The sequence below is a fragment of the Ylistrum balloti genome, unplaced genomic scaffold, assembly GCF_031769215.1.
Source record: "Ylistrum balloti isolate Yb309-2 unplaced genomic scaffold, AGI_CSIRO_Ybal_v1 Utg370094, whole genome shotgun sequence".
Lineage (NCBI taxonomy): Eukaryota > Metazoa > Mollusca > Bivalvia > Pectinida > Pectinidae > Ylistrum > Ylistrum balloti.
Window position 1 is genome coordinate 493100 of NW_026782124.1, and position 26544 is coordinate 519643.

The 26544-nt window shown below is 34.4% G+C and overlaps 3 protein-coding genes across 4 annotated transcripts; 2 read left to right on the top strand and 1 right to left on the bottom strand.

The window, feature by feature from the left end:
• Nucleotides 1–35: 35 nt before the first annotated feature.
• On the top strand, nt 36–10767 carry LOC132549964 (breast cancer metastasis-suppressor 1-like protein-A). Of its 2 annotated transcripts, XR_009554204.1 has the most exons (10): nt 36–211; nt 1530–1620; nt 1997–2124; nt 2375–2454; nt 4060–4156; nt 5166–5258; nt 5814–5878; nt 6321–6395; nt 7831–9496; nt 9661–10767. XR_009554204.1 is itself a non-coding variant. In XM_060213950.1 (9 exons), the coding sequence occupies exons 1-8, from the start codon at nt 91–93 to the stop codon at nt 6363–6365; spliced, it is 720 nt and encodes a 239-aa protein (XP_060069933.1). In that variant the 5' UTR covers nt 36–90; the 3' UTR covers nt 6366–6395; nt 7831–9529. The 2 variants fall into 2 exon arrangements, 1 of the variants encoding a protein (XP_060069933.1); XM_060213950.1 differs by lacking the exon at nt 9661–10767 and having other exon boundaries at nt 7831–9529.
• A 2531-nt stretch (nt 10768–13298) lies between these two features.
• On the bottom strand, nt 13299–17680 carry LOC132549977 (cytochrome c oxidase assembly factor 6 homolog). The gene is made up of 3 exons (XM_060213972.1): nt 17617–17680; nt 16065–16206; nt 13299–13616 (listed from the first exon to the last, which is right to left on the bottom strand). The coding sequence occupies exons 1-3, from the start codon at nt 17637–17639 to the stop codon at nt 13473–13475; spliced, it is 309 nt and encodes a 102-aa protein (XP_060069955.1). The 5' UTR covers nt 17640–17680; the 3' UTR covers nt 13299–13472.
• A 249-nt stretch (nt 17681–17929) lies between these two features.
• LOC132549968 (N-alpha-acetyltransferase 30-like) lies at nt 17930–25020 on the top strand. Its single transcript, XM_060213959.1, has 4 exons — nt 17930–18596; nt 19201–19324; nt 20001–20056; nt 20575–25020. Exons 1-4 carry the CDS (start codon nt 18039–18041, stop codon nt 20710–20712), a joined length of 876 nt encoding a protein of 291 aa, XP_060069942.1. The 5' UTR covers nt 17930–18038; the 3' UTR covers nt 20713–25020.
• Nucleotides 25021–26544: the final 1524 nt, after the last annotated feature.

Here is a 26544-nt window from a genome sequence, read left to right on the forward strand (position 1 = left end):
TTACACACTTCCGCTTGGCGCACTTTGAAATGGAGGCACGTTTTGTTTTGATGGAGATTTTTTCATGTTGAACATCGTTTTGTCGAAGAAATGCCAACTATAGAAAACGGCAAAGGCGACGGAGAAGAGGAAATGGAACAGGAAACGCCAGATAGTGACAAAAGTTCAGAAGATGAGTCTGAATTGGGTTCTATGGATGAAGATGAGTCGGGTATGTGATACCGTTAGAGTGATCTCCCTGTAAGGAATCCCTGTGCATCGATGGAGACTGCATTAGTTCAATGTTCTTTCTTTTGGGAATATTTCTAACCACATCTCAAAACCGATGCGTTATTTTTTGGCTGTACAATCAATAAACTGTATTAACTCCGTTACTAAATAACGCGAAGTTGAATGAATGCTTTGTTCACAGATGCTATGTTATTGCCATTTTTATCACCTGCTCCCCCGGGCCCCTCGTTCGAATTATTCTGACTTTTTGATTCTGTCGACTTTTCAAAAAATAGTTACATCAGTCTGGAGTTCATTGACTGATGTTGATCGCGTCTATAGAACGTCAGAATAATTAAGACTACAGCCCCTCCCCTCTTCCCTAACCCCATCTGCTGAAATGACATTAATGAATGATTGACTAAAGGTTTACTTTCATTTTATGTGTTTGTTTATTTGAATGTTAATGTGTAGTGTAAACCAATGAGTAACAGAAATACAAGTAAATAGATGCTACTTAGATCCCTAGGGGAAGTAACATTACACTCCAATCTCCTGATACACTTGGTTCAACTATGGATCCAATATTACAATTCTAGAACGCTACTGGTCAAATTGGCATATTATCACATATACTGTATATGTATTGGTGCTTATCACTTATTTTTTATCATACGAGACCATTCTTGTCCTAGTGTACTGATGGAGCCACATAGAAATTCAAAGTAATATGTAGCTGGAAGGCGACTGATAATCCAATAGTCATACATTTAAAAATCCCATATAGTAGTCAAATAGTCAAAATATGAAGGAGATCAAAAACTATCAACAGTCTACAAAGGTAGGTTTCATTTTAAAACAATTTTGAACATGTGTATAAAGGCAATGGCAGTTGTGTGCAAGTAGCCTTGTTCTGCATTCAAAATAATATTCACCAGACAGCTAAAGGGATGGGGCCAGCTTTCGCAGTCATCTTTGTGCCAAAGGAGATGGGTTTCCATGGACTAAATATATTTTCGCATTATTTTAGACTGAAATATGGCGTTCTGAAAAATCATGAACCCTTTAAAAGATGAATACGGTAATGAAAATTACACTTCTCCAGTTAGAAGCCTTACTACCATGCCTAAGGGAAATCATTACTAGCTGAGTGTAATTAGGTGACCTGTTTTCCCTGCTTCACAAAGTCTACTACTAACGGTAGAATAGAGTACTATTTTCACCAGTCACTAAGGCCAATTACAATGTTTAACTTCTGTACACATTTTCAACACTTGGTGTTCCATTTAAAGTAAAATGTAACATATTGTCTGTTTCAGAACTGGACGAAGAAGAATGTGAAAGACGTAAAAATGAGTTCCTGGATGACATGATTGATCTTGAAAGACAATTCACAGACCTTAAAGAGCAGTATGTATTATGTGAGAGAAAAAAAAAATTAATTTGTTGATGAAAATGGCTTCCATTAACACTCAAAGCATTTCACATGTATGCAATCATTTTGGTTTGTCTGGTGCAAAAATGAACATTTTTTGAGTAGGTTGTGTAAAATATATGACCAAAAAATGAAGGTTGGTGCCATACCAAATACTTATATTGTTATTGCTACAGTATGAATTGATTGTATGAAATATAGACAAGTCAATTGCACCTTTCAGTACAAATTTAGAATAAGATAAAGCACAGCCAAATAATGAATAAAACTGCATCACACAGATGTTTCATATTTCATTCTCGTCCGTGATACTAGAAATCTAAAATTTAAAACCTCACCATATATTTATAGGCTTTACAAGGAGAGGATGGGGCAGTATGAAGCCAAACTTGAGGAAGTAAAGGCAGGGAGAGCTATTGAGTACCTCAACCCTCTGGCTGAGCTCCAGGACAATATGAGGATTCGTATACAGGTGTCAGGTACAGAGTAATGAGAAAAGAGAGACCAACTATAATAGGCAGGAATGTTCATAGTCATCTCTGTTATAGATAAAGTTAAATAGACAATAAAGAATATGACTTATTAACAAATTAAAAAAAATATTTGTTTTACCAAATCAAAAATTTTTTGAAACAGATTTTGTTTTGCCGAAAAAAGATACATTGTGAACATAAGGGATCAATTTTAATGCATTTCAAATATTGTTGGTTTTCATTATATTTATTTCAGGAATTTTGAAAGAATACAGAAAAATAAGTATCCAGAATAAATATGAGAGTGAAGAACTTGCTACGAGACAAAATATGGAGGTAACTTTTTCAAAATTATGTTAAACCATACTCCTCTTAAGATCACCAAGTCCTTTCTACCATAAAGTCACCCTGGCTGTCTTATCTTACAGTCACAAAGATCACCATTTGTCTTATCTTACAGTCACATAGTCACTATGTCCGTCTTATCTTACAGTCACATAGTCACCATGTGTGCCCTACCATACTGTTACATACAGGTCACCATGTGTGCCCTACCATAGTCACATACAGGTCACTGTGTGCCCTCCAAAACAGTCACATACAGGTCATCATGTGTGTCCTCCCAAACAATCACATACAGGTCACCATGTCTGCCCTACTATATAGTCACATACAAGTCACCATGTTTGCCCTACCATACAGTCACATACAGGTCACTGTGTGCTCTACTATAGTCACATAAGGTCACCATGTCTGCCCTACTATACAGTCACATACAAGTCCCCATGTTTGCCCTACCATACAGTCACATACAGGTCACTATGTGTGCCCTACCATACAGTCACATACAGGTCACCATGTGTTCCCTACCATACAGTCACATACAGGTCACTATCTGTGCCCTACCATACAGTCACATACAGGTCATCATGTTTGCCCTACCATACAGTCACATAAGGTCACCATGTATGCCCTACTATACAGTCACATACAAGTCACCATGTTTGCCCTACCATACAGTCACATACAGGTCACTGTGTGCTCTACTATAGTCACATAAGGTCACCATGTCTGCCCTACTATACAGTCACATACAAGTCCCCATGTTTGCCCTACCATACAGTCACATACAGGTCACTATGTGTGCCCTACCATACAGTCACATACAGGTCACCATGTGTTCCCTACCATACAGTCACATACAGGTCACTATCTGTGCCCTACCATACAGTCACATACAGGTCATCATGTTTGCCCTACCATACAGTCACATAAGGTCACCATGTATGCCCTACTATACAGTCACATACAAGTCACCATGTTTGCCCTACGATACAGTCACATACAGGTCACCATGTCTGCCCTTCCATACAGTCACATACAAGTCACCATGTTTGCCCTACTATAGTCACATAAGGTCACCGTGTCTGTCCTACTATACAGTCACATACAAGTCACCATGTGTGCCCTACCATAGTCACATACAGGTCACTGTGTGCCCTCCAAAACAGTCACATACAGGTCATCATGTCTGCCCTACCATACAGTCACATACAGGTCATCATGTGTGTCCTCCCAAACAATCACATACAGGTCACCATGTCTGCCCTACTATATAGTCACATACAAGTCACCATGTTTGCCCTACCATACTGTCACATATAGGTCACTATGTGTGCCCTACCATACAGTCACCTTCAGGTCACTGTGTGCCCTACCATAGTTACATATACGTCACCATATGTGCCCTACAATACAGTCACATACAGGTCAATGTGTGTCCTAACATACAGTGACAAAGAGATCACAAGTTTTGTTTGTGTTTCTGTACTTGAATTTTTTCTGTTTTATTATCTCCAGACAAGAATGATTTATATTTTTTAACATGCAGATTTATTTCATTTTCCACTAAATTTTTCCTTTCTGTTTTCGACTTTTAAGAGTGAAAAGGATATATTATTTGACACTGTCAAGCAGGACTTGGAGGAGAAGATCCGACGACTTGAAGAAGACAGACATAATATAGATATATCATCAGGTAACTAGGCAGATATAAATATATCATCTGGTAACTAGGCAGTCATAGATACATCATCAGGTAACTAGACAAACATAGATACATCATCAGGTAACTAGACAAACATAGATACATCATCTGGTAACTAGGCAGACATAGATACATCATCTGGTAACTAGGCAGACATAGATACATCATCTGGTAACTAGGCAGACATAGATACATCATCTGGTAACTAGGCAGACATAGATACATCATCTGGAAACTAGGCAGACATAGATACATCATCAGGTAACTAGGCAGACATAGATACATCATCAGGTAACTAGGCAGACATAGATACATCATCAGGTAACTAGGCACAGATAGATACATCATCATGTAACTAGGCAGACATAGATACATCATCTGGTAACTAGGCAGACATAGATACATCATCATGTAGCTAGGCAGACATAGATGCATCATCTGGTAACTAGGCAGACCTAGATACATCATCAGATAACTAGATGTTTAAACATAGGTTGGAGGGAGATGTCATGATTCTCGACATCTCTAGGTGACCATGATAGCTCAATTGGTTAGAGTGTTGGCCTACAAAACATTAGGTGATGATCTGAACTAAGTTGTTCAACAGTTCAATACTTCTTTTCCATGGCAGTTTGTGCTTTCAGGAAGCGGAAAAAACCACCAAACAAATATATCAAACACTGGTGTTTAGGCAGAAAAACATTTGCAAACACAAAATTAAAGATAAAAATAGGATGTGCATGAAATATAGTGTATTGATGATAAATGATCATATATATATATAGAATACATGATCAGGGCCTTAAATATCAGCTGTATTTTGGCTAGGATGAAAAAGACAAAAGTGGTGAGCCTCTGTTTTCTGTCAGTGCCGAATACAGCAAAACTATATGTGACAGGTGCATTCCGACAATGGCAGTGCCAATTGCAGGACAAATTGTAAGTGATGGTAATTTTATGGTGTATATGTACATACATGTATTATATTTTTATACTTCAGACTTATGGAACGAATCACAGTTTATGAAGAAAAATAAAAAGAATAAAGACCCCTCCAACCCTGACAGACGAAAGAAACCTGTAACAGTGGCTGGTATCCTTCAGAGAACCATAATAATGATCAGTCAGCACTTTAATTAACTCTCCATGAATTTGTTCCATGTTCATTTGTGTCTTTGTTTTCAACTTTTTCCAAGTGTACTTTCAAATTTACTTTTATAGAGATATTTAAATTATACATTATTTTTACAGTCAAATTAAAATTCGAAATAATTCACCATTTTATTGTCATCATAGGAGACTGCCATTTCAAAAAACAGATTAAACTACTGTCGTAGCCCTACTTCATTCAACAATAATCAAGGTCAGAAAGCTGATATCGTCAACCTTATTTGTACACTTAGATTGAATCGAAATTCGGATGAGTCGAAATATTTTTTACAGTCCCTTTAATTTTTGAGATAACAAGTTTCAACTACATTTTGTGCTTAAAACATGTAGCTTAAGTGTTAAACCATAAGCACACTTCTAGATATCTGAAAGTTTCAACAATGTGGACAACATGCTTACTATAACATTCTCAATTTTTACCTTACTGTCCACCTGTTTGTTTTTGTCCAATTTTGTTATTTCTTAACACCCATTTCAGGTCCCTATATAGTTTATCTATTAAAAGATGTTGATATTATTGAAGACTGGACAGCTATTAAAAAGGTGAGTTTCAGTTTTTGTAGTCATGGTCATAATATTACAGGATACCAACTTTCTTTTTTATGACAACTAATTATTGTTATTTCAGCACCAAAAGGGGTTCAAGATCATTTGAACTGGCACGAAACGGAAGAAACTAGACTGCACTGTAGTAGATGATTATGGTCTTTGTTTTAATTTGCAATTGTTAACCTTCACAAATTTATTTCTGTAAACTATCTTTGAAACAAAAGTTAATTATGATTTTAAGATTCATTAAGATTACTAAAACAATTCCACAACATTGAAGTTTTTTCCTCATTAAATTATCACAACACCCATTACCTCTAAATGTATATGATTATGTTTGTATACTTACACTAATTGTGAGTTTGAATCCAATTATGAATGGAACATGTACCAAGATACATGTTTGTTTACAAGTAAATTGCTTCGTCTTTTTCAGGCTTTAAAACAAAATCAGAAAAGGAAAGCAGAGATCGAGTTTTGAGGCTTTTAGATATTCCATTAAAATACGAAGGTATTATTGTTTATCTTAATTAGAAAACTGTATGTTCATGTTGAATTTTGATGAGGAATCTGCCAACTGAACCACAAAGCTGTCACATAAAGTGGGAACAGTTCACAAAAGTATGTTAGGATCAAGGTCGTGCTCATAAAGAGGGGGCAAAGTTTTGCAATGTGTCTGTCCAACCATCCTTCCTTCCACTCTCCTGTTCAAGCCTTATCTTTTACACAACTAATCATTTCAACTACATATTATGAGATATGGGTTGTGCAACTTAGTGAGACAGTGTGTCATTTATCAAAAATAGGTCACTCTGACCTACATTTTGACCTTTGAACTTCATCAAACAAAATATATGTCCAAGATTTGTCTTCTACACTATTAGTCACTGGAACTTCATACTTGTCATATGGGTTCACTTCGTTGAGGGAGAGCGTTAGTAGGGAAATGTAATTTGCATAATTGTATTCTTAGATTTGTGGCTAGCTGTCACCACTGATGCAATATTTTTTTCTGATCCCAGTGGACAGAAAAGGCAGAAAAATAATGGTAAGCCTTAAATGTCTTCAGAAGTAAAGTGTTTTCATAGGTTTACAGATACACAGATGCCAGTGACAATTTATTTTCCAAATAGCTGTATTTTAAATATACGGGCAATCAGAAAATGAATTGTGACTGGCACCGTTGTTTAGATACACCAAATATAGCTGGTATTCATATTATGTAAAATTAGATTTGTGTAAGAAAACCAACTTGATTCAGTCAAGGTACTTATTGCTTGTTGTGAAGCATTGACCAGAAATAAGGGGGATTGAGAGAACATCCTGATCAAGTTTTGCAGAAATATTTTAGCAGGTTGATGTCTTAAAGGTTTTGTAGAAATATTTTAGCAGGTTGATGTCTTAAAGGTTTTGTAGAAATATTTTAGCAGGTTGATGTCTTAAAGGTTTTGTAGAAATATTTTAGCAGGTTGATGTCTTAAAGGTTTTGTAGAAATATTTTAGCAGGTTGATGTCTTAAAGGTTTTGTAGAAATATTTTAGCAGGTTGATGTCTTAAAGGTTTTGTAGAAATATTTTAGCAGGTTGATGTCTTAAAGGTTTTGTAGAAATATTTTAGCAGGTTGATGTCTTAAAGGTTTTGTAGAAATATTTTAGCAGGTTGATGTCTTAAAGGTTTTGTAGAAATATTTCAGTATTATTGTAAGATGATTCACTCTTTTTTTCTTTTCTTTTTTAAGCTGTTCAGGAAGTGTAATTACACAGTATGATAAGATATATCCAAGTTTGTAGGATAATGTTGTAAACATTGTGTGTAGAAATTTATGGTTGTCGCAGTCATTTTAACAATATGACAGTATAACAAATTTAGTTCTGATGGTCTTAAACAGAGAATATTATACTCCCACTCATACATCATCTTCATAATGTTTATATTCTTTATTTCAGAAATCAGGAAGTGCCCATCATCATGACATGAAGTTTGACCTTGGTCCATGATATAAATGTGTATGTAGGAGACTTTTCAGAAAAGCCTACATATACATCAGAAATAGGAAAAAACATTGTATAATGGCATCTTATAGAGGTGTACATCAAAAATAGGAAAATTCCTTGGTGATTGTCGGAGATATAGCATACTTCAGTCAAAAATAGGAAAATTCCTTGGTGATTGTCGGAGATATAGCATGCTTCAGTCAAAAATAGGAAAATTCCTTGGTGATTGTCGGAGATATAGCATGCTTCAGTCAAAAATAGGAAAATTCCTTGGTGATTGTCGAGTATATAGCATACTTCATGATATAAATGTGTATGTAGGAGACTTTTCAGAAAAGCCTACATATACATCAGAAATAGGAAAAAACATTGTATAATGGCATCTTATAGAGGTGTACATCAAAAATAGGAAAATTCCTTGGTGATTGTCGGAGATTTAGCATACTTCAGTCAAAAATAGGATAATTCCGTGGTGATTGTTGGAGATGTAGCATACTTCAGTCAAAAATAGGAAAATTCCAAGGTGATTGTCGGAGATATAGCATACTTCAGTCAAAAATAGGATAATTCCTTGGTGATTGTTGGAGATGTAGCATACTTCAGTCAAAAATAGGACAATTCCTTGGTGATTGTCGGAGATATAGCATACTTCAGTCAAAAATAGGATAATTCCTTGGTGATTGTCGAGTATATAGCATACTTCAGTCAAAAATAGGATGATTCCTTGGTGATTGTTGGAGATTTAGCATACTTCAGTCAAAAATAGGATAATTCCTTGGCGATTGTCAAGTATATAGCATACTTCAGTCAAAAATAGGAAAATTCCGAATTGTGCATTTGAAATATAGCGTATTTCAGAGATGTATAGCAGAAATGTAGATGCCACATTTTCTGTCTGTGAGACACACTATACATGTCCTGATAATGACATTCCATACATACATATGTTGGAAAATCTATACAGTATGCTTTTCCAAGCATTGCTGTGTAGACGACTATTGCAGCTAATTTCTTTTGATGGATTTTCAGTGTTGTGTTCAGTACAGTGTAATTTCTTGAAGAAAATACATACACACGAAACTGTTTGATATAAACACCCTTTAGTAAACAAGTGACTGTTACAGTCTTACTTACATGGGTACACTACCTCCAACATATCAAAAGAGTGTACCATTTGGTGTCAGAATTGATATTTGATATAAAGGGGGTTGAGTGGTCAAGTCATCTTTATCACTAGTCCTCCACCTCTAGGATGCAGGTTTGAGATGGACATGGGGCAGTTGTCAGATACTGATGGAGGTCAGCAGTTTTTCTCCAGGAACTCTGTCTTTCCTTCATCACCTAAATCTGGCATGCCCTTAAATGGCCCTGGCTGTTAATAGGAGGCAAAGCAAAATGAACTGCTATAAGTATTGTCATTATGACCAGGGACTTGGATATATCTTGGTCTAGGTCTGTGTAATGACTTAAAATTTTCAGAGAGTTATTGAAAGTGACACAGGAAAAAATTTGTTTATCTCACAATTAGAATTATCATTTGAATATAGCTTATCTTAAAATGCAATAAGATGACAGGTCTTCTCGTCATTAAATAGACATGTGGTTTTTATCTCCAGAGGTCAATGTCATTATAATGACATGTGCTTTTTATCTCCAGAGGTCAATGTCATTATAATGACATGTGGTTTTTATCTCCAGAGGTCAATGTCATTATAATGACATGTGGTTTTTATCTCCAGAGGTCAATGTCATTATAATGACATGTGCTTTTTATCTCCAGAGGTCAATGTCATTATAATGACGTGATTTTTCATGTCCAGAGGACAAGGTCATTTAACTAATATTTTTCCAGAAGTCAATGTCGTTAAATTGAAGTGTTACTTTCATGTCTAAAGCTCAAGGTCGTCATATTGATATATGGTTTTCATGTCAAGAAGTCAAAGTCATTAAATTAACATGTGCTTTTTACACATTGAAGGTTCAAGGATACACATATCAGACTTTAACTTTTTTCAGTTTCTAAACTGTTACAGTTAGAAAAATAGATATTAAAAGTTTGTAGAAAATAGTATAACTGATCTGAAATCATGTGTGAACAACTTTTTTTCATTTTCTTTTCACAACATTATTTACATCAACTTGTTTTAACCGAGTAGCAGTGATAGAAAAGATATGAAATGCATCTCTGACATAGGTTAGCCCCAAAAGAACATTAAAAATAAGAGTGACTGTTAACACGACTTTGTGTAGGTCATGTATATTGGTACATAACATGTTTATAAAAACCCAGTACGGAAATGAATCAGTGTGATGACGAGATATCCAAAATTCAATTTTAGAAAAAGAGATCTTAATGTTAAAGCAGTATCAATGTGTGGTAGTGCTCTGAGTGTGATTATTTTAAAAACTTGGGGTCAAAGATTTTAGTCATCCTTAAAGCACCACAAACATTGAACCTGACAAAACGTGATACAGTTGAGTCCTTGTAAATTGTTGTTCAATTTTATTCTCTTTATATATCTACTTTTGATGTAAAACTGGGTCCAACTTTTCAAAAGCATTTTGTCAAATACTAAAATTGTATGTATTTGGTTTTGAATTTTCTTTACCATTAAGACAAACACAGGAAAATGTCTCATATCTGTCATACACGTTTTTTTACCCAGAGATTTAGTCAGATTTTGCCAGGATTTTATGATGCATGTAATAAGTTTTCCTTCACTGAATGGCTACTTTCTTTTCACTGCAATACAAAGTGTTCATTATGGCAGTTAAAACAGACATATTCTCCTAGGTTTGTAAACATAGTGAAGGATATTTATCAATCTGTCAATACAACTGTCATTTCTCTTGTAAAATTTTGTAAATTAAAATATAAATGATGCATAACGATTTTGTTGGTTATATATATATATATCTACCTTTTTTTTAATTGACTATAGGTTGATTTTAAACAATCCTGCAGATAAATGAGTTTGTTGGGGTTATCCCCCTTTCAACAGCCATTTAGGGCGAAGTCTCCTTGTAGTTGTGAAGTACATAATAGTTCCTCACTATTGGCTGTCTACATGACAATGTATAAACATTGTATAAAAGATATCTGGAGTCTTAAAGATTTAAACTTATTTGAATGATGGTCTTGTTGAGTGAATATTTGTCTGGTCACAAACTTTACAGACAGACACTGTTTATTATATTTTACTATAAATATCTTGCATAATAACAACCATAAGCATCCTGTTTTATAACATCCATAGACATCAGTGTAATAACACATCACCCTGTGTAATAATATCATAAACATCTCGTGTAATAACAACTATTAAGAGCCTGTGTAATAACTCCATAAACATCCTTTGTAATGACACAAAAAACATGCTTTGTAATAATTTAAGCAGTAAAGAGAAAATATTAAACTCAAGCACCACAGAATTCAGTAAAAGTGTGTTGTTCCACCATGACAATGCCCCTTTTCATAAGTCGGTCATTGTAATGGATGCTATGAACGATTATGGTTTTGAATTGATGGAACAGCCATCTTATTCGCCTGATCTCACTCATCAGACCACTTCTGGTACCAACATTTGGGCAGATGATGAGGTCATACATACAGTGGAGGACTTTCAGGACAGTTAAGAAAAGGACTTTAAAAGTGTCCTTAAAGCTTTTAAACCTCACTGGCAAAAGTGTATAGATACTGAAGGGGATTATGTTGAAAAATAATGCAATATATCCACCAAAAGTCGAACCTTAAATAAGAGGCTTAATCTGGGTGTGCTTATCACAGGAAAATAAAACAGTATTGAATATGGGTGGGCTTATTACAGGACAATGAAATAGTATTGAATATGGGTGGGCTTATTACAGGACAATGAAATAGTATTGAATATGGGTGGGCTTATTACAGGACAATGAAATAGTATTGAATATGGGTGGGCTTATTACAGGACAATGAAATAGTATTGAATATGGGTGGGCTTACTACAGGACAATGAAATAGTATTGAATATGGGTGGGCTTATTTCAGGACAATGATATAGTATTGAATATGGGTGGGCTTATTACAGGACAATGAACTATCATTCAATATTGACAAACTTATAATAGAACGATGAAATAGTAAAAGATATGGGTAGGCTTATTACATGACTAGGAAAATCATTATATATGGGAAGGCAAGGAAACACCATTGATTTATTACTTTACTGAACAGCAATAAATATGGGTATGTATATTACTGAACATGATGTCTGATATAAACCAAACTTGTTCACCACTACCAAGATGATGTTATATTAACAAGCAGAAACATATGCTGTCTTATCATTTGTTAAGCAACCAGCCAGATTATAATAAAGTTATTTAAATTGATAAATGTTAAATTCCCATTTTTGTCCTATGGGTATGCAGTTTTTCTGTGTAAAAAGGAAAGAAAGTTTGATAACTCAGGCAGTAGAGGGTTGTACTTTGTACTACAACAGGTGATGAGATGATCCAACATGTGATGCGATGATTCAACATGTAGAGTGGTTTGTCAATCTCCACTTCGGAAAAATTGTATAAGAAAATCCAACATGTAGTGTGGTTTGTCGATCTCTAATTGGGGAAGATTGTATGAGAAGATCCAATATGTGGAGTGGTTCATCAATCCCTATTCAGGGAAGCAATTGTCCTGTAGTGCTCGTGTCCTTGGACAAGACAAATTGTTTTGAATGCATGCGACAGGCCTTCCTTATGTTGTTCAGCGAAGTAACCACCAGCTAGTACAAGGAGATCCTGCTTAAAATTGCCCTTGCTGTTGACATGGTAATACACAAATAAACCTTTGTCTTACAGCTCAAATTAAGGTCAGACTGGGAGAAATCAGTGGGAATGGATTACCAACAATATCTCAATCGTTTATCCTGCTGTCAAGACTAATCATTCACAAGTTTAGACTGTAATGTAAATTCTTAAATTATAAAATAAGCCTAACAGGTCAATTCATAAGCTTAAACTCAAAATAAGGCGGTGGGCTTATTACCAGACAATGAAACAGCCTTGTAAACTCACAGAAAAGCAATACATATGGATGGACTTAATACCAGGAATGATCCATCCTTGATACTACAGAAGTTACAATCCCTTTGGCTGTCTGCACCCCTGGAACCATTTTTTGATACTCCGCAAAAAAATTGAAGGCACAAGTACAGTAATTCAAAGAGAAAAAAAAGACCAATCACAGACTGATACATCCTTTTGAAGATTTCAAAGGAGCAACACCATATTTCCAAGCCATTACAATATACTGTTATGTGACTTCTAGATTCGTCTGATGTACAACAACGAATAAAACTAGTATTTTCATCTTGTCAACAAGGTGTTGTGCAAGGATCCTTCAATTTTGCCATGACATGTTCCTGGGGAGCAGTGAGTGAAAGTGATCCCCTGGGGTATCGAGGATGGGTATGGGCTTACTACTAATACAGTAAGTCCCATTTTCTTCCCAATGATTCAAAATACTTAATAGTTATTTTTGTAAGAAATCTATTTTATTTGTATAAAGTAAACACAAACGGAATGAAAAATAAAATTAAAAATTAACAAGACAAGAACTAACTAAATGGAACAAATATTTTTTTCTTTTTAGCTTCGACTTCTGGGCTCTGTCTCACAGGCGGTAGTTGATCAACAGGATCATATAAGGCATATTTTCTAGTGGCTAATTCATTCATTCGTTGGTTATTGAAGTGGGTGACCTGCAACAGAAAAGAGAAGAGAATGCCAAAAATAGTATTTCTGCTTAAATTTGAAACCAAATATGCTGTATATGCATTTTTCAAATTTATCTCCCTGACTGAACTGGAAGGATAATGGAAGTATTGGAATATCATCAATAAAGTGTTTATCCATACAACATACAGACAGAAGCCCAAGGCAATGATTCTGTAAGTTTTCATTTTATGACACAACTGTTTTCTATGACCCTGAAAACAGGTCACAGCAAGCTACACTACATGTAATTATAATGAATCTAGGCCTTACTGGTCTGAAATGGAGGTCATTTTAGCATTTTTCCATCCAAATCAAAACAAGAGGCCCAATGGACTAGCATCACCTGTCTGGTATTCAATGCAATACCTTAAAGGGATATTCAGTTTATTTTAGGGTTTCATTTAACACTTTATTTTATTAGAAAATTACACAAAAGGACTTGCTTCAATTCACCACATAATAAACAAATAAACAATATTTAACCTTTGGAATGGTATTTTGATGGTGGCAATAGTTTTAAAAGTCATTAGAAGAAGTTCGAAAAAGGTACAAAATGGACAGAAATTTGCCAACTTGTGCAGAAATATCCCTCCAATGTTTCACATCACTGACAAACAATAGTCCTTGTTGAAGAGAATTTATTTGAAGGTTTTAACAACATTGACCCCCTCTGACCTTGAATATGGGTCAAGGTAATTCCTTTGTGAAATTTTATTGTGCTTCATCCCTGAAGCGTATCAGTCAAATATCATGATTCTAGGCCTAATAGTTAATCAGAAGAACCGGTTTTAAAGTTATTACAAATTTGACCAGTAACCTTCAATATGGAACAAGGTCAGTTCTTTTCAAAAATTTGACTGGCTTCATCCCAAGAACCTATTCTGATTCTAGCTACTGAGCGAGCTAACAAGAAATTCCACAGAATCTTAGTACTCACCTCAGAGAGATTAAGGTATGAATATTGAGTGAGGAGCATAAGTACCTGACACCCTTGTTATAAAACGTGCATGAAAACTGTGACCATATCGTGTTCCAAGATATTCATCTTGCCCAACATGCCAATCTACATCAAATTTGATAACCCTACATGATATAGAGTAATATGCTAAGATTTATTTTTTCCTTGAACAGGGTCGACGGTCAAATTATAGTTCACAGTGACCTTGTTATGTAACACAATATTCCTAATATGTAAGATGTTCCTATGGAGGAAGTTTAGTGTTCCAATGTAAAACAAGGTAGGAGATATGCTTAAGACATGATTTATACACAAATCACCTTTTGTCCAAGAAGTTTCTATAAAGCAGGTTTAGTGATTCCACATAAATATATAATGAATACAAAATTTTAGGAGGACCTACTTTGCTACTGACAACAAGGGCTGCCCAGGATGTATCCACTCAAGTTAGATGATCCTTCAGCAAACAGTTTCGATAAAATTATGCTCTTAATAAAATATACACTACTATAACTGAAGCTTATTGTCTCAAAATGACTCGAGTGGAAATTCCATTTGAGTCAAAATAATTCCCATTTCCCAATTTTTTTTGATATATTTGTAATTTTAGTTCGAATGACTCAAATTTCAATGAGTCGAAATTTCATTTGAGTCAAAGTGATTTTTCAGTCCCTTCAATTGTACAGGGAGGGAAAAGTCATTCTTTGTCTTGAAATTAATTTTTGTCAAAACATCAGCATGTCATCTGAAGAAATTGGTCAATATATATACCATGCAGAATGTCGCTTGTGCGTAACCCACAGCTAATTACCTTGTATAGGTCTATGTACTCACAACAAGGAATAATTACCAGTTTAATTAAATGTTGGCTTCTTAATTAGTGTCACCATCCTGTAGTAGTGATTTACCTTTCTGTGTAACTAGTAGTGCATTTACACATAAAAAGTTAGCTTGGTTGCATGCATCTTCAGGATAATAAAATGGAAACCATCAAACCAGTACAACTTTTTGAGGAAATTTGATCCCTACAACTTTGCTATATTTAGTGCTTGGACAGGTAAAAACTTTTCAGTGCTGCCTTTTTCATATGTTTATTCATTCACAGTAAAGTCACATTATTATGATCTGTAGCTTCATAATCATTTCTTGTAGCTTATTTCTTGTTTCATGTATTAATGGATGATGGACCACAGACGAATAGTAATTTGATCAGACCACCTCATGTGACAAGTTGTGCTAAAAAGACAGTGAAATTTATTTGTATCCAGGAACATAAGCACCTATCAAATTTGTGCATAAATACATTTCAGGCCTAAAGCTGCGGGCCTAGGTGTATTGTCACTTAATACCATATGGCATTAACACACCTATAGACATCCTGATAGACTCCATATCAGATTTGGTCTTTATCTCCCCATTTTCCCCTATCCTATCATCAACCCCACAATCTATCAGTAGTGAATGGATCATTTACCCAAGTGGGATGGCAAGAGCCTTCATACTCTTCTTTGAGATGTTTACATTTGGATTCTGCAAGTTTATCACTTGTCCTTTCTAGGCATTTCCAATAAGCATCCCTTGAACTATAACATTTTCTTCTACTTTCTTTGGTGTCTCTGAAACAAGGTAAAAATAATTTAACAAGGAATTGAAAACAAGGTGTTAAGAAGCCCTTTTGATTCATATGGCATTTCCAAAAAATAAAATATGTCAAATATAAGACATGAGTTAACCAAATTGAACCATAAATAGGAAATAAAAAAATTAATAATGATAATGAGACTACAAGGTAAGTTTATTGTAAATAAAAATACATTGGAGAAACCAATGAAAATTCAGATCCTGCATTTCAAAACACATAATTGACATAAAAATGCAGAGAGACAGCTAAAATAGCATGCAACTTCAATTTCTAGTCACACTTCATTGACAATTTGCTCTTCGACCCATAACCTACAGAAGAAACAGGAACACTGCTGGGTACAGCAATTCGATACTTAATCATTGATAGGAATAAAACAATTCGATACTTAATCATAGATAGGAATCAATGTCCAAAGATGAAATTTGCAATTCAAATCATCTTCTTTTATCTTGATGATAATAAGAGACTGAGTCCCGATTGGTTTTTGTACACTGATCCCTTTAAATCAATTACACAGAGAGCAGATGATAAACTATTTACCTGTTTTCTCCAGTGGGTTCAATCTACCTATGTTTTTGCAGAAAGCTGGTTTTAGTGTTATTGGATTTTCAAGAAGAGTACTTTATAACATTTCAGAGTATTCAAAAAGTTCAACAAATGAACTTTCTGTAAAATATTTCAATCCAGAATAAGTGGCCCATTGGCCGAAATAGCCATCTGACTCTAAACACCTATACATGAAAGAGGCCAAATAGGCATATATTGCTCAACTATTATACAAATTTATATATGGCATACAAAGAAGACATTGTTGGTTTATAAAAACATTGGACTCGTGTTACCAAGAATACTATTGCTTGTTGACAGAAGAAATTTGAAGCCCGTCATCCAATTATGTTAAAGAACCAATATCAACAGCCTGGACCTTCTGGTTATTAGGAAGAAGTCATTCTAAGACTTTAACACATTTAACACTAGTGACATTAAAAGTAAGTCAGGGTAAATCCTATGAACAATCTTGGCAGCACTTCATCAAAACATGCCACAGGCATCATATCAGCATCCTGGACCTTTGGTTATTGAGAAGAAGTTCTTTAAAAGTTTCAACACAACTGACACCTGTGACCTTGAAATTGAAACAACTTCACAAAAGAGAATAAGTCAAATATGTGGTTTTTTTCGGAGAAAACATTCTTTTCTTAGCCTGATTGTTTTGTTTTTCCAAATCCTATTTTCTGATTATGTAACCGGTATCATCTGCAGCCCTTGGGATATATTAGTGTGATTTCATATTGTGTTATTTTTTCACACTATTCCAGTTAACTACATAATTCTATTTTTCAGTGATAGACCTGCAAAGTAAAGTTGTAACGTGACATACCTTTTATTTGCGGCAGTCTCCATCTCTCTCACATGTGTCGCAGTGTCCTCAAACCGGAAGTGCCTCACAACACACCATTCATAGTATGCCTGCGCAAAAATAGTTTATTAATTTCACATTTTTATTAATATATAAATTATCCCATTGTACAGAAAATACAATTGTGTGTAATCAGGTACTTGAAAACTACAATTTGTATTGAGTTTCATTTTACAATGTTTTAGTGAGTAAAATGCGTACGAATATAGATAAAAAGTACTTAACCGGAAGTAGTATAGTCCACAGCAACATGGACGATGTTATTTAGAAAGTCACGCTATGTTGAAGGAATGGGAAACGACACGTGCATCGACTAAGCATTGAAGATGTAAATCAAACATTGTCTTTTCGCAGCTTTTTAATAACATGAACACTTTGATATAATGTCAGAATGTACTCATGATTGCACAGGAACGGAAACTGAAGAAGTATTGCCCGATTTGCAGAAACGCAAAATGGAGGGGGACGTTGTGACATTAGATGCTGGTGATCCTCAAGCCTCGATCAAAACATTTAAAATTGACAGTGAGTTACCAAATGGAAAGATCAAACATCGACCTAATGAAAACGGTTTGGTATCACATATATTGACGACTGAAAGTCCCAAACAGACCGAGAATTGTGATGCCCCCGAGGAAGTGGAAGTGTGCTCCTCGTGCGAAAGTGAAAATACGATAGATACACCCCTGACGGAACGGAGTAGTATTGACTGTGCCGGTCTTGGAAGTGATGCAGAATCTTCTTTGTGTGAAGCTGTACAAAACTTGGGGGTATATGCACCAGGGACAAGTGATATAAAAGACGGAATAGAGTATATCGTGTACAAGTCAGAATTGCAAATGCCTGACATCATGAGACTGATCACTAAAGACTTGTCAGAACCATACTCAATTTACACATACAGATACTTCATCCACAACTGGCCAAAGCTTTGCTTCCTTGTAAGTTCCAAGGAATTCTAGTATTCATCTTATGGTAAAGTACCAGCCATTTGGCTGAAGATAATTGTTGATCTGCTTATTCAGTACTGAGAAAGCTAGATATATTACACTTATGGCCCTTGGTTCAAGTGCTTGTAGATGTGTTCAAAGATCATATACATTTAATATTCATGGACATAACAGGATTGGCACAACCTTGCATATGGGTAACAATCCTGCACTTGATTGATAGTTAATCAGTTATTTACTCAAATATAGGGTCATTTGAAATATACAAGTATATCTATCAAATTGAAGAAAAATAATATTTACAAACACAATCATTATAAACAGGTGATATATTTTTAGAAGTGTCCAGAATGAAAAAGTGAAATGAAAAAAAAATGAAGGATAATGAGACCAAAAATTAGATTTGAATGTACCTTTCTGATATTTATTTTGATGGAGAGAGAAGCACTTTGACATATTATGACATGCATTTCATCAAAATGTCATATGTCAACACCATTTTTATCATTTTTCATTTTCAAGTCTCTTTCAAGTTAATTTTGTAAGTGAAATATATTTTTAGGAGTTTTTTTTAAGCTTTACTTTTTCTCATTAGGCTATGGATGGAGCCAAATGTGTGGGAGCCATAGTTTGTAAATTAGATATGCACAAGAAAATGGTACGAAGAGGATACATAGCAATGTTAGCTGTAGATTCTGATTACAGACGGAAACGAATCGGTAAGTTGACATCATCTCCAAGACAAGTAAACTTGTGACATTATGATCACGATTACTTCATATTGCTAGTTGCTGTAGTTTCGGATTTAGTATACAGTCATAATGTTATACTCGTACAGAAATCTGCTAATTTAGGGTTTAAAAGTTTATGTTATGATTATGACTGTACAGTGTAACTTGTCTGATTGCATGTTTAATAAAATTACCTGTAACACAAAAGTCATGGGCACATGTTCAATTCATGAAGGCAAATCATGATATTGCTGGGGAAGGCTTTCAGAAGTTTTAGCATGAAAACATCCTTGTGACATACCAGAGTATTTCTGTAATTTTTAGATCTGTAAGATGGTGAGTTTAACAGTTGACAAAATTAATTTGAAAATGGTAAATATTGTAAGATTTTTTCAGCTTAGTCCAGAACGCCATGTCCAAAATTTTGATGCATCCCGATACTAAGATATGGACTGGGTATTAAGAATTTGACCAAGTCCTGAAAGAAAATTATGAGTCCTGGACTCGAATAGCTGAGTCACAAAACTCACTGGAAAAGATGTCTATATTATGATTTTTAAAAAAAATTATGACCAAAAGAAATCTGGTTTTCAATTTGTTGTACCTTATACTGAGTGTATGAAGTACATGATGTATACTATCCTATACCTTCATTTTCCTACAGGTTCCCATCTTGTTCGCAAGGCAATCAGAGCTATGATACTAGATGACTGTGATGAGGTAAGCAAGTTTGAATAATAAAGTGTTTCATGCGATTGTTAGAAGTTGGGATAATCAGTAATTTTCATCTTGACTGTTAGTACCCGCTTTTGCACAATCTTTGTATTTATCAGCAGATATTCAGAATTTTCCAAAGATATGTCTTTAAACCTACAAGACAGGTGTAATGTACCTTCTTTTAAATACATTTTGATTAGACAGCATTAATTCAGACTCCATACATCTTCTTTATACCAAAGGTAACTCTTAGTTTAGGAACAAAGTGTTCTTCACTTGTAATAATCTAAGGTCAAATGGTCTAGCTTTTGAGAAGTTGTGAAAATCAGCTTTATATTTGACACTAAAGTCAAGCTTGCCATTTTGTACAGAACATCCGTCACTCAATTTTGATGTTGATACAGAGATGTTTGATTTAGTCTATGGAATTTTACATGGAAACAAGATATAAATAAACAGATATACACAATGAAATATTTTTCTAGGAAACTATTGTTTTTTTTTTCTTATTTGGATTTCAGGTTGTTCTTGAGACAGAAATAACCAACAAAGCAGCCTTGCGTCTATATGAAAATCTAGGATTTGTACGTGACAAAAGATTATTCCGTTACTACTTGAATGGTGTGGATGCATTACGACTAAAGCTGTGGTTACGATAGACTTTTTACAGAAATGTTAGTTATCAACTGCGGAACTGTTTTATTGTTAAAGGGTGTTGTGTGTGAGGAGGGGAAATACACTGGATAATTTATTTTGCATCATGCATATATACAGTTACCAGAGAGTGTGTTTGTGTGGAGTAATTTGTGTACAGATGTATGTAGAATCAAGAATCATTATCCCTTTCTTGTGTTCAAGGGATCAGATGTGTAATTAGTTATAAAATCATAATCAAGAACTGTATGGACTTACGCAAGTGGAACTGTGTCTTCTTGATCTCACTTGAAAAGTTTCACATTTTATTGCTTTGATTCATCACCAACTGCAGATCATTGAAAGCCATATATTGTTAATGCCCGCTAAGTATAAAGGAATACTGATTCTTGCCTAAAGAGAGACATTTAACTGCCAGAGTGAGTGATTTTACTTGTAGTCTTAAAATTGTGTTGATGACCTCCAACAACCAGTGAAAATCAATGTATCAAGTGCTTTGTGATGAAAAATTGTATCGGAACTATTCTTTCATATTTTTTATACAAACTTAATAACCGTGCTTTGTTTTGAAGTGTTTTCTGAAATTGTATACACGTCTGTTTTAGTTACTGTGATTTTATAAACTAACTGAAAGTAAAATATCTACTTAAGTTTCAAAGTCCCAAGTATTCAGGTTCGATGCACCTATGTTTTGAATTACAGGAAAGAGTTTTTTATGGTAATCAATTTTTGTATATTAACAAAGATGTTTGACATTCATACACCTGGCTGTAGAAGTCGTTCTAGTCATCTTAATAACAAAACTATAAATGATTTAAAAGAAAACTTATCAGATTATTTGTTACAATTCTGTATTTATGTGGCCGGGTATTTTTTGGGTGAGGGTAGAAGTTTGATACAGCCAGCAGGGTGAGATATGTTGACATTTAAAAGGATTAGTGACATTAGTGTGTCTCTCCCTAGTCAGTGTAACTAGGTCATTACATTACTACGAGAGATATTACTCTACTTGGCTAAATGTTTTTCGCATTGTTATTATTACAAATAAGATATCATTTCAAAATTAAAATTTCACTTGACAACTTGTTAATAGTTGTGTTGCGTTCAGACTGAGGTAGTCCCAGCACTTTATTGTTTCTTCAATAACGGAGACTTTCATTTTGTGGGAAAACTTGTAAATAAATGTGAAGAGATCAATACAGATAAAACAGATATGATATTTAGAACTTGATTGCATAGACACCTTTATGAAAAAACAAAGATATTCAGTATTATGAGTGAAACTTGACACGTATGTTTACTGTAAAAAGAGTTCTTAGTTATATTTTGAAATGTCATTTTAACATCTAGTGCTTAGTTATATGATATATTCTTGTAGAAATCATACAAGTACAAACATACTTGAGATTTGTTAATGTACATCATCAGAAGGCATGTAAAGAAAATTTTGTTGGAACAAAGAAGCAATTATAGTTGTGAGAGCATTTTTTTTCCCTCAAAGTCAATACAATTAACATCTCAATATCATCTTTCCTTTATTTGCATCCTAGACAAGTCAACAACCCTATTAAAACATTTTAACATGTAAATAGGACGTCAGAAATGTCAGCTGGACTGTGCTGGGAATCGATAATTGTTAGAAAAACATCGTCAGTGTTTCTGTGTCTAAAAAATTGCCTTTAAACATTGATCAATGATGAATACAGAAAATAAACGTCCAAGGAATTATGTTTGAGTCACTTGATAAAAATTAAGTAAATAGAATTTTTGTAAACCATTATTAAAACAAAGGTTGGGAGATGGGCTGGTTCTAGCAGATGTGGCATTCAAAACTTTTTACATGTTCTTACTGCCTGCTGTTAACAGCGAACTGTCTGTGTGGGCCATTGTTATATCATTGATTGTTACATACATGTTCACATTATTTATTATGCGTGTGTGGATGTGATGAGTGTGTGAATTATGTCACTGTTGGGTTTCGGCTTGCTTGTGGTGGTGCAGACACTTGTACTGGTCTTCCTGTGTTATGCAATTACCTACATGTGATCCCTAAATTGATTATCATCTCTTCGCAAGATCATAAGGCTTTCATATTTTTCACTGTACATCAGGCCATACTTCATCATTGTGTTAACTGATGCATCCTAGCTGCAGAGATCGGATTATTTACACAGAGATGCATGAAAGAGGCAGATTTTTATCAACATATAACTGGCTATATTTAATATAACACCAGGTAGGCATGGTTATCTCCCCTTGTCCAATGTCTAGCTGCAATCATGACCATTTCTATTTCATAAAACTTTGTAAACCAGTATACATTGAAGATTTTTAAAAGAAAAGTCAACTTGCTGTTTTAATGTAATTATTTAAGCACATCATTGATGCATTCATCATATAAGACTTACCAGTATAAAAACTATCAGAAATCTCTTCTACTTTAATCTAAGTTGTCTCTTACAATTGTTGTGATAACTACTGTTACTTTCAGGTAGTATTGTTACATGTTTTTGTTGGGATGAATTTAGAAAATTTTAGGAAAAATTGATATTGCAAACTGGAGGGAAAAAGTCCTATAGTTTGTATTTCCTTAAGTCAGATTTTTTTTTTAATTACACGAAAAATTATATTGTAACTGTGTTTCATCCAGTGTGGCTCAGTCTCGAAGATTCTTCCTTCTTCATTGTGAGGTTTCCACTTCCCAAGAAGGCACTCCTGGAAATACCTTGAAGTTGTTATGGGAAAAAATGTCATTGGTTATATCCTCCCAAGGCATCACAACAATAGCTAGCTCATGGAATAACTAAGCTGATGAATTATCTTGATCCTGTCTGTCCCATAATTCTGGACTATCATGTTCTGATAATAATGAGAATATTGTTGTCAGCTAGATAAGTTTTGGTCATTAAGTATGACTATGTTTTCAACCAGTACCTCCTCGATATTGTTGGAGCATACTACCAAAGTTGAATGAATTTGGCTTAAAAGTTTGTTAGTATATTCTGCGAGTATGGTATTAGTTCTCTGCATTCGAATGATTCAAATGAAATTCAATAATATCAAAAGTAAAATGATTACATGGGAATACCATACATCTGATAATACTGATGAAATATCTGACCTTGATAAAATTCATCTATAAAGGGTGTTAATATATTTCGTTGGTTTTGAAATGTATTTGTACAATGAAAAGAGATAAAGCTGTTGTCGAGATTATTTGATTAGCATTTGAACAAGTAAAGACAGCTGGATATTTGTTAATATTTGTTGGGAGGAGAGTAATGTTTGTTGGGGGCGAGGGATGTTGACTGATAGATGGTGAATGTTGATATCAGGTTTAATTTATACTGTTGTGATGAATATTGCCTGAAGGCTGTTAATCAGGAACTTTTTAATACATTTGTATCTGGAAGTTCTGTTACATTCAGTTTAACAATTATTTTAACCAAATATAAATAATGGTAATACATTACTGTTACAAACTTAGATGTTTTCTTGCTCTTAGAAGAGATCAAATTCAAAATACTGAGAAATATGGTGAAAATAAGGATGGGGGAGGAAACAAAGTTAATGTTTTACTTACTACAATCATATAAACAAAGAAATCAAACCTTTAATTTTCATCTGAATACCTAGTATGTGGAGAAGTGGTAGTCGCATATTCATTGATTGTTAAATAAGTTAGATATTAACGCAACGCAAGTAAAAATTACTGTTTCTGTATGTAACGCACAACAAAATCCTGTGATTTTACTCTTTGTCAGTCAGAACTTTATTCAATAACAGGGATGGTGTGTGTGTTATCTGTACATAAATATACATAGACGAGTTACAGACTCGTTCCTAATGGTGATGGATTATTCCTTCATATTTCAGTACATTCTGTTAAATCTTATTTATTGAAAAGAATTAAGATATAAATTTTAGATTCATTAAGCTTTTTTCAACAATTGAAAAGAAGACATATTTTGGTAACCCTAACAAGATGAGAAAAGACTACATAAACAAGTTTCAAATTAATACTTTGTTAGTGACTTCTTAATTGATTGAAATCCTGTTTTTTGATTTTCTGATTAATGATACAAAGAAACTTATATCTCAGTTTTCAATTACTGTTACTATGGGAGAGGGATGAAGGCGGGGGCATGGGGGATATAACTTAATTTTCAATCGTTGTTACTATGGGAGAGGGATGAAGGCGAGCCAGGGAGGATATACCTTAACTTTCAATCGCTGTTACTATGGGAGAGGGATGAAGGCAGGGGGAATAAACCTTAACTTTCAATCGTAGTTACTATGGGAGAGGGATGAAGTTGGGGGCAGGGGGGAGGGATATACCTTAACTTTCAATCGTTGTTACTATGGGAGAAGGATGAAGGCGGGGGCAGGGGGGATATACCTTAACTTTCAATCGTTGTTACTATGGGAGAGGGATGAAGGCGGAGGCAGAGGGGAGGGATATACTTTAACTTTCAATCGTTGTTACTATGGGAGAGGGATGAAGGCGGGGGCAGGGGGGAGGGATATACCTGAACTTTCAATCGTTGTTACTATGGGAGAGGGATGAAGGCGGGGGCAGGGGGGATATACCTTAACTTTCAATTGTTGTTACTATGGGAGAGGGGGTTTGAGAAGGGCAACTGCAGGTGTGGTGGTGATCTTTGTTTTATTAAATGATAATTTATGAAAAACTATGTAATTTAGATTTATACTTTGTTTAAATTTCAATAGAACTCTGAAAGGAATGACTATTCTATAAAAAAGGGATGTTGAATTTTGACACAGAAACCATATTAGAGATGTTCTTGCCATGTACAATAATGGTGTTCACAAGGCTACTGGTCACATACACCTAGTGTTGTTATGTTGTAATCCAGAAACTGTGGTTCTGGTTAGACCAGACCAACTCAACCAAGATATCTGTTGCTTGTATGATATATAAACTATTTTAAGAAAAGAAATATTAGGACTGCAATGTTTGTAACATTGATTCATATTGGAGTTGTTCCCCTTGATCAGTATTGTACTGATAAATAAAGGTTTTTTTAAAAATACACATGTTTGTTTTGTTTTAAATATTTATTTCGTTTTCCTGATACTTCCAAAGAATACTCTGCAATTCAAAATGGAGTTCGATGGCATGGATATTAAAAGCAGTGAAGAAGTGTGAAATGTTGCAATTTGAAAGTTTGGGTCACTTATACAATCAAGTTCGTAGCTCCAAAATGCAGTTATTTGTATGATCATGTTAAGCACTTCATGGGTATTAGTAGCACAGAGTTATCCTGCGGGATCAAAAAGACTTTCAAGTCATGTGTTTAAACGATTGTATGAAAGACACATATAAACAGTTAATTTAATAAATATATTACTTTAGTAATATGTGGTAATCTATTACATATGACCTGTTTAGTGATACAAGGAAGAGGGGTTTGGAAAATCAAAAACTGACCCAGCTTAATGATCAATTTTTCAGAAGTAATGATTACTACAAGTAATTGTGTTCATTTTGTTTTGGTGCTACTATTTTGAGCATTTAGACCTACATGCTGCACCTGAGGTGTTCAAAAGTTCACCAGCAAATCTTATAAGATATTTCACAGATTGAAAAGGGGCATTGTATCTGTTACAATACCATTGTAAAAGAATTTTTAAATGAACATTCATTTGTTAGAAATCTAGAATAAGTTTAACTGCAATGACCTTATAAGGCAGTCTTTTTTTTTTTTTTTTTTTAAATATGCCCTCAATACTACTTCTGGTTCTTCAATCCAAAGGCTGCAATCCAATATGGCTGACATTCAAACAATCACTTCAAACAAAATGCTTTATAAAAT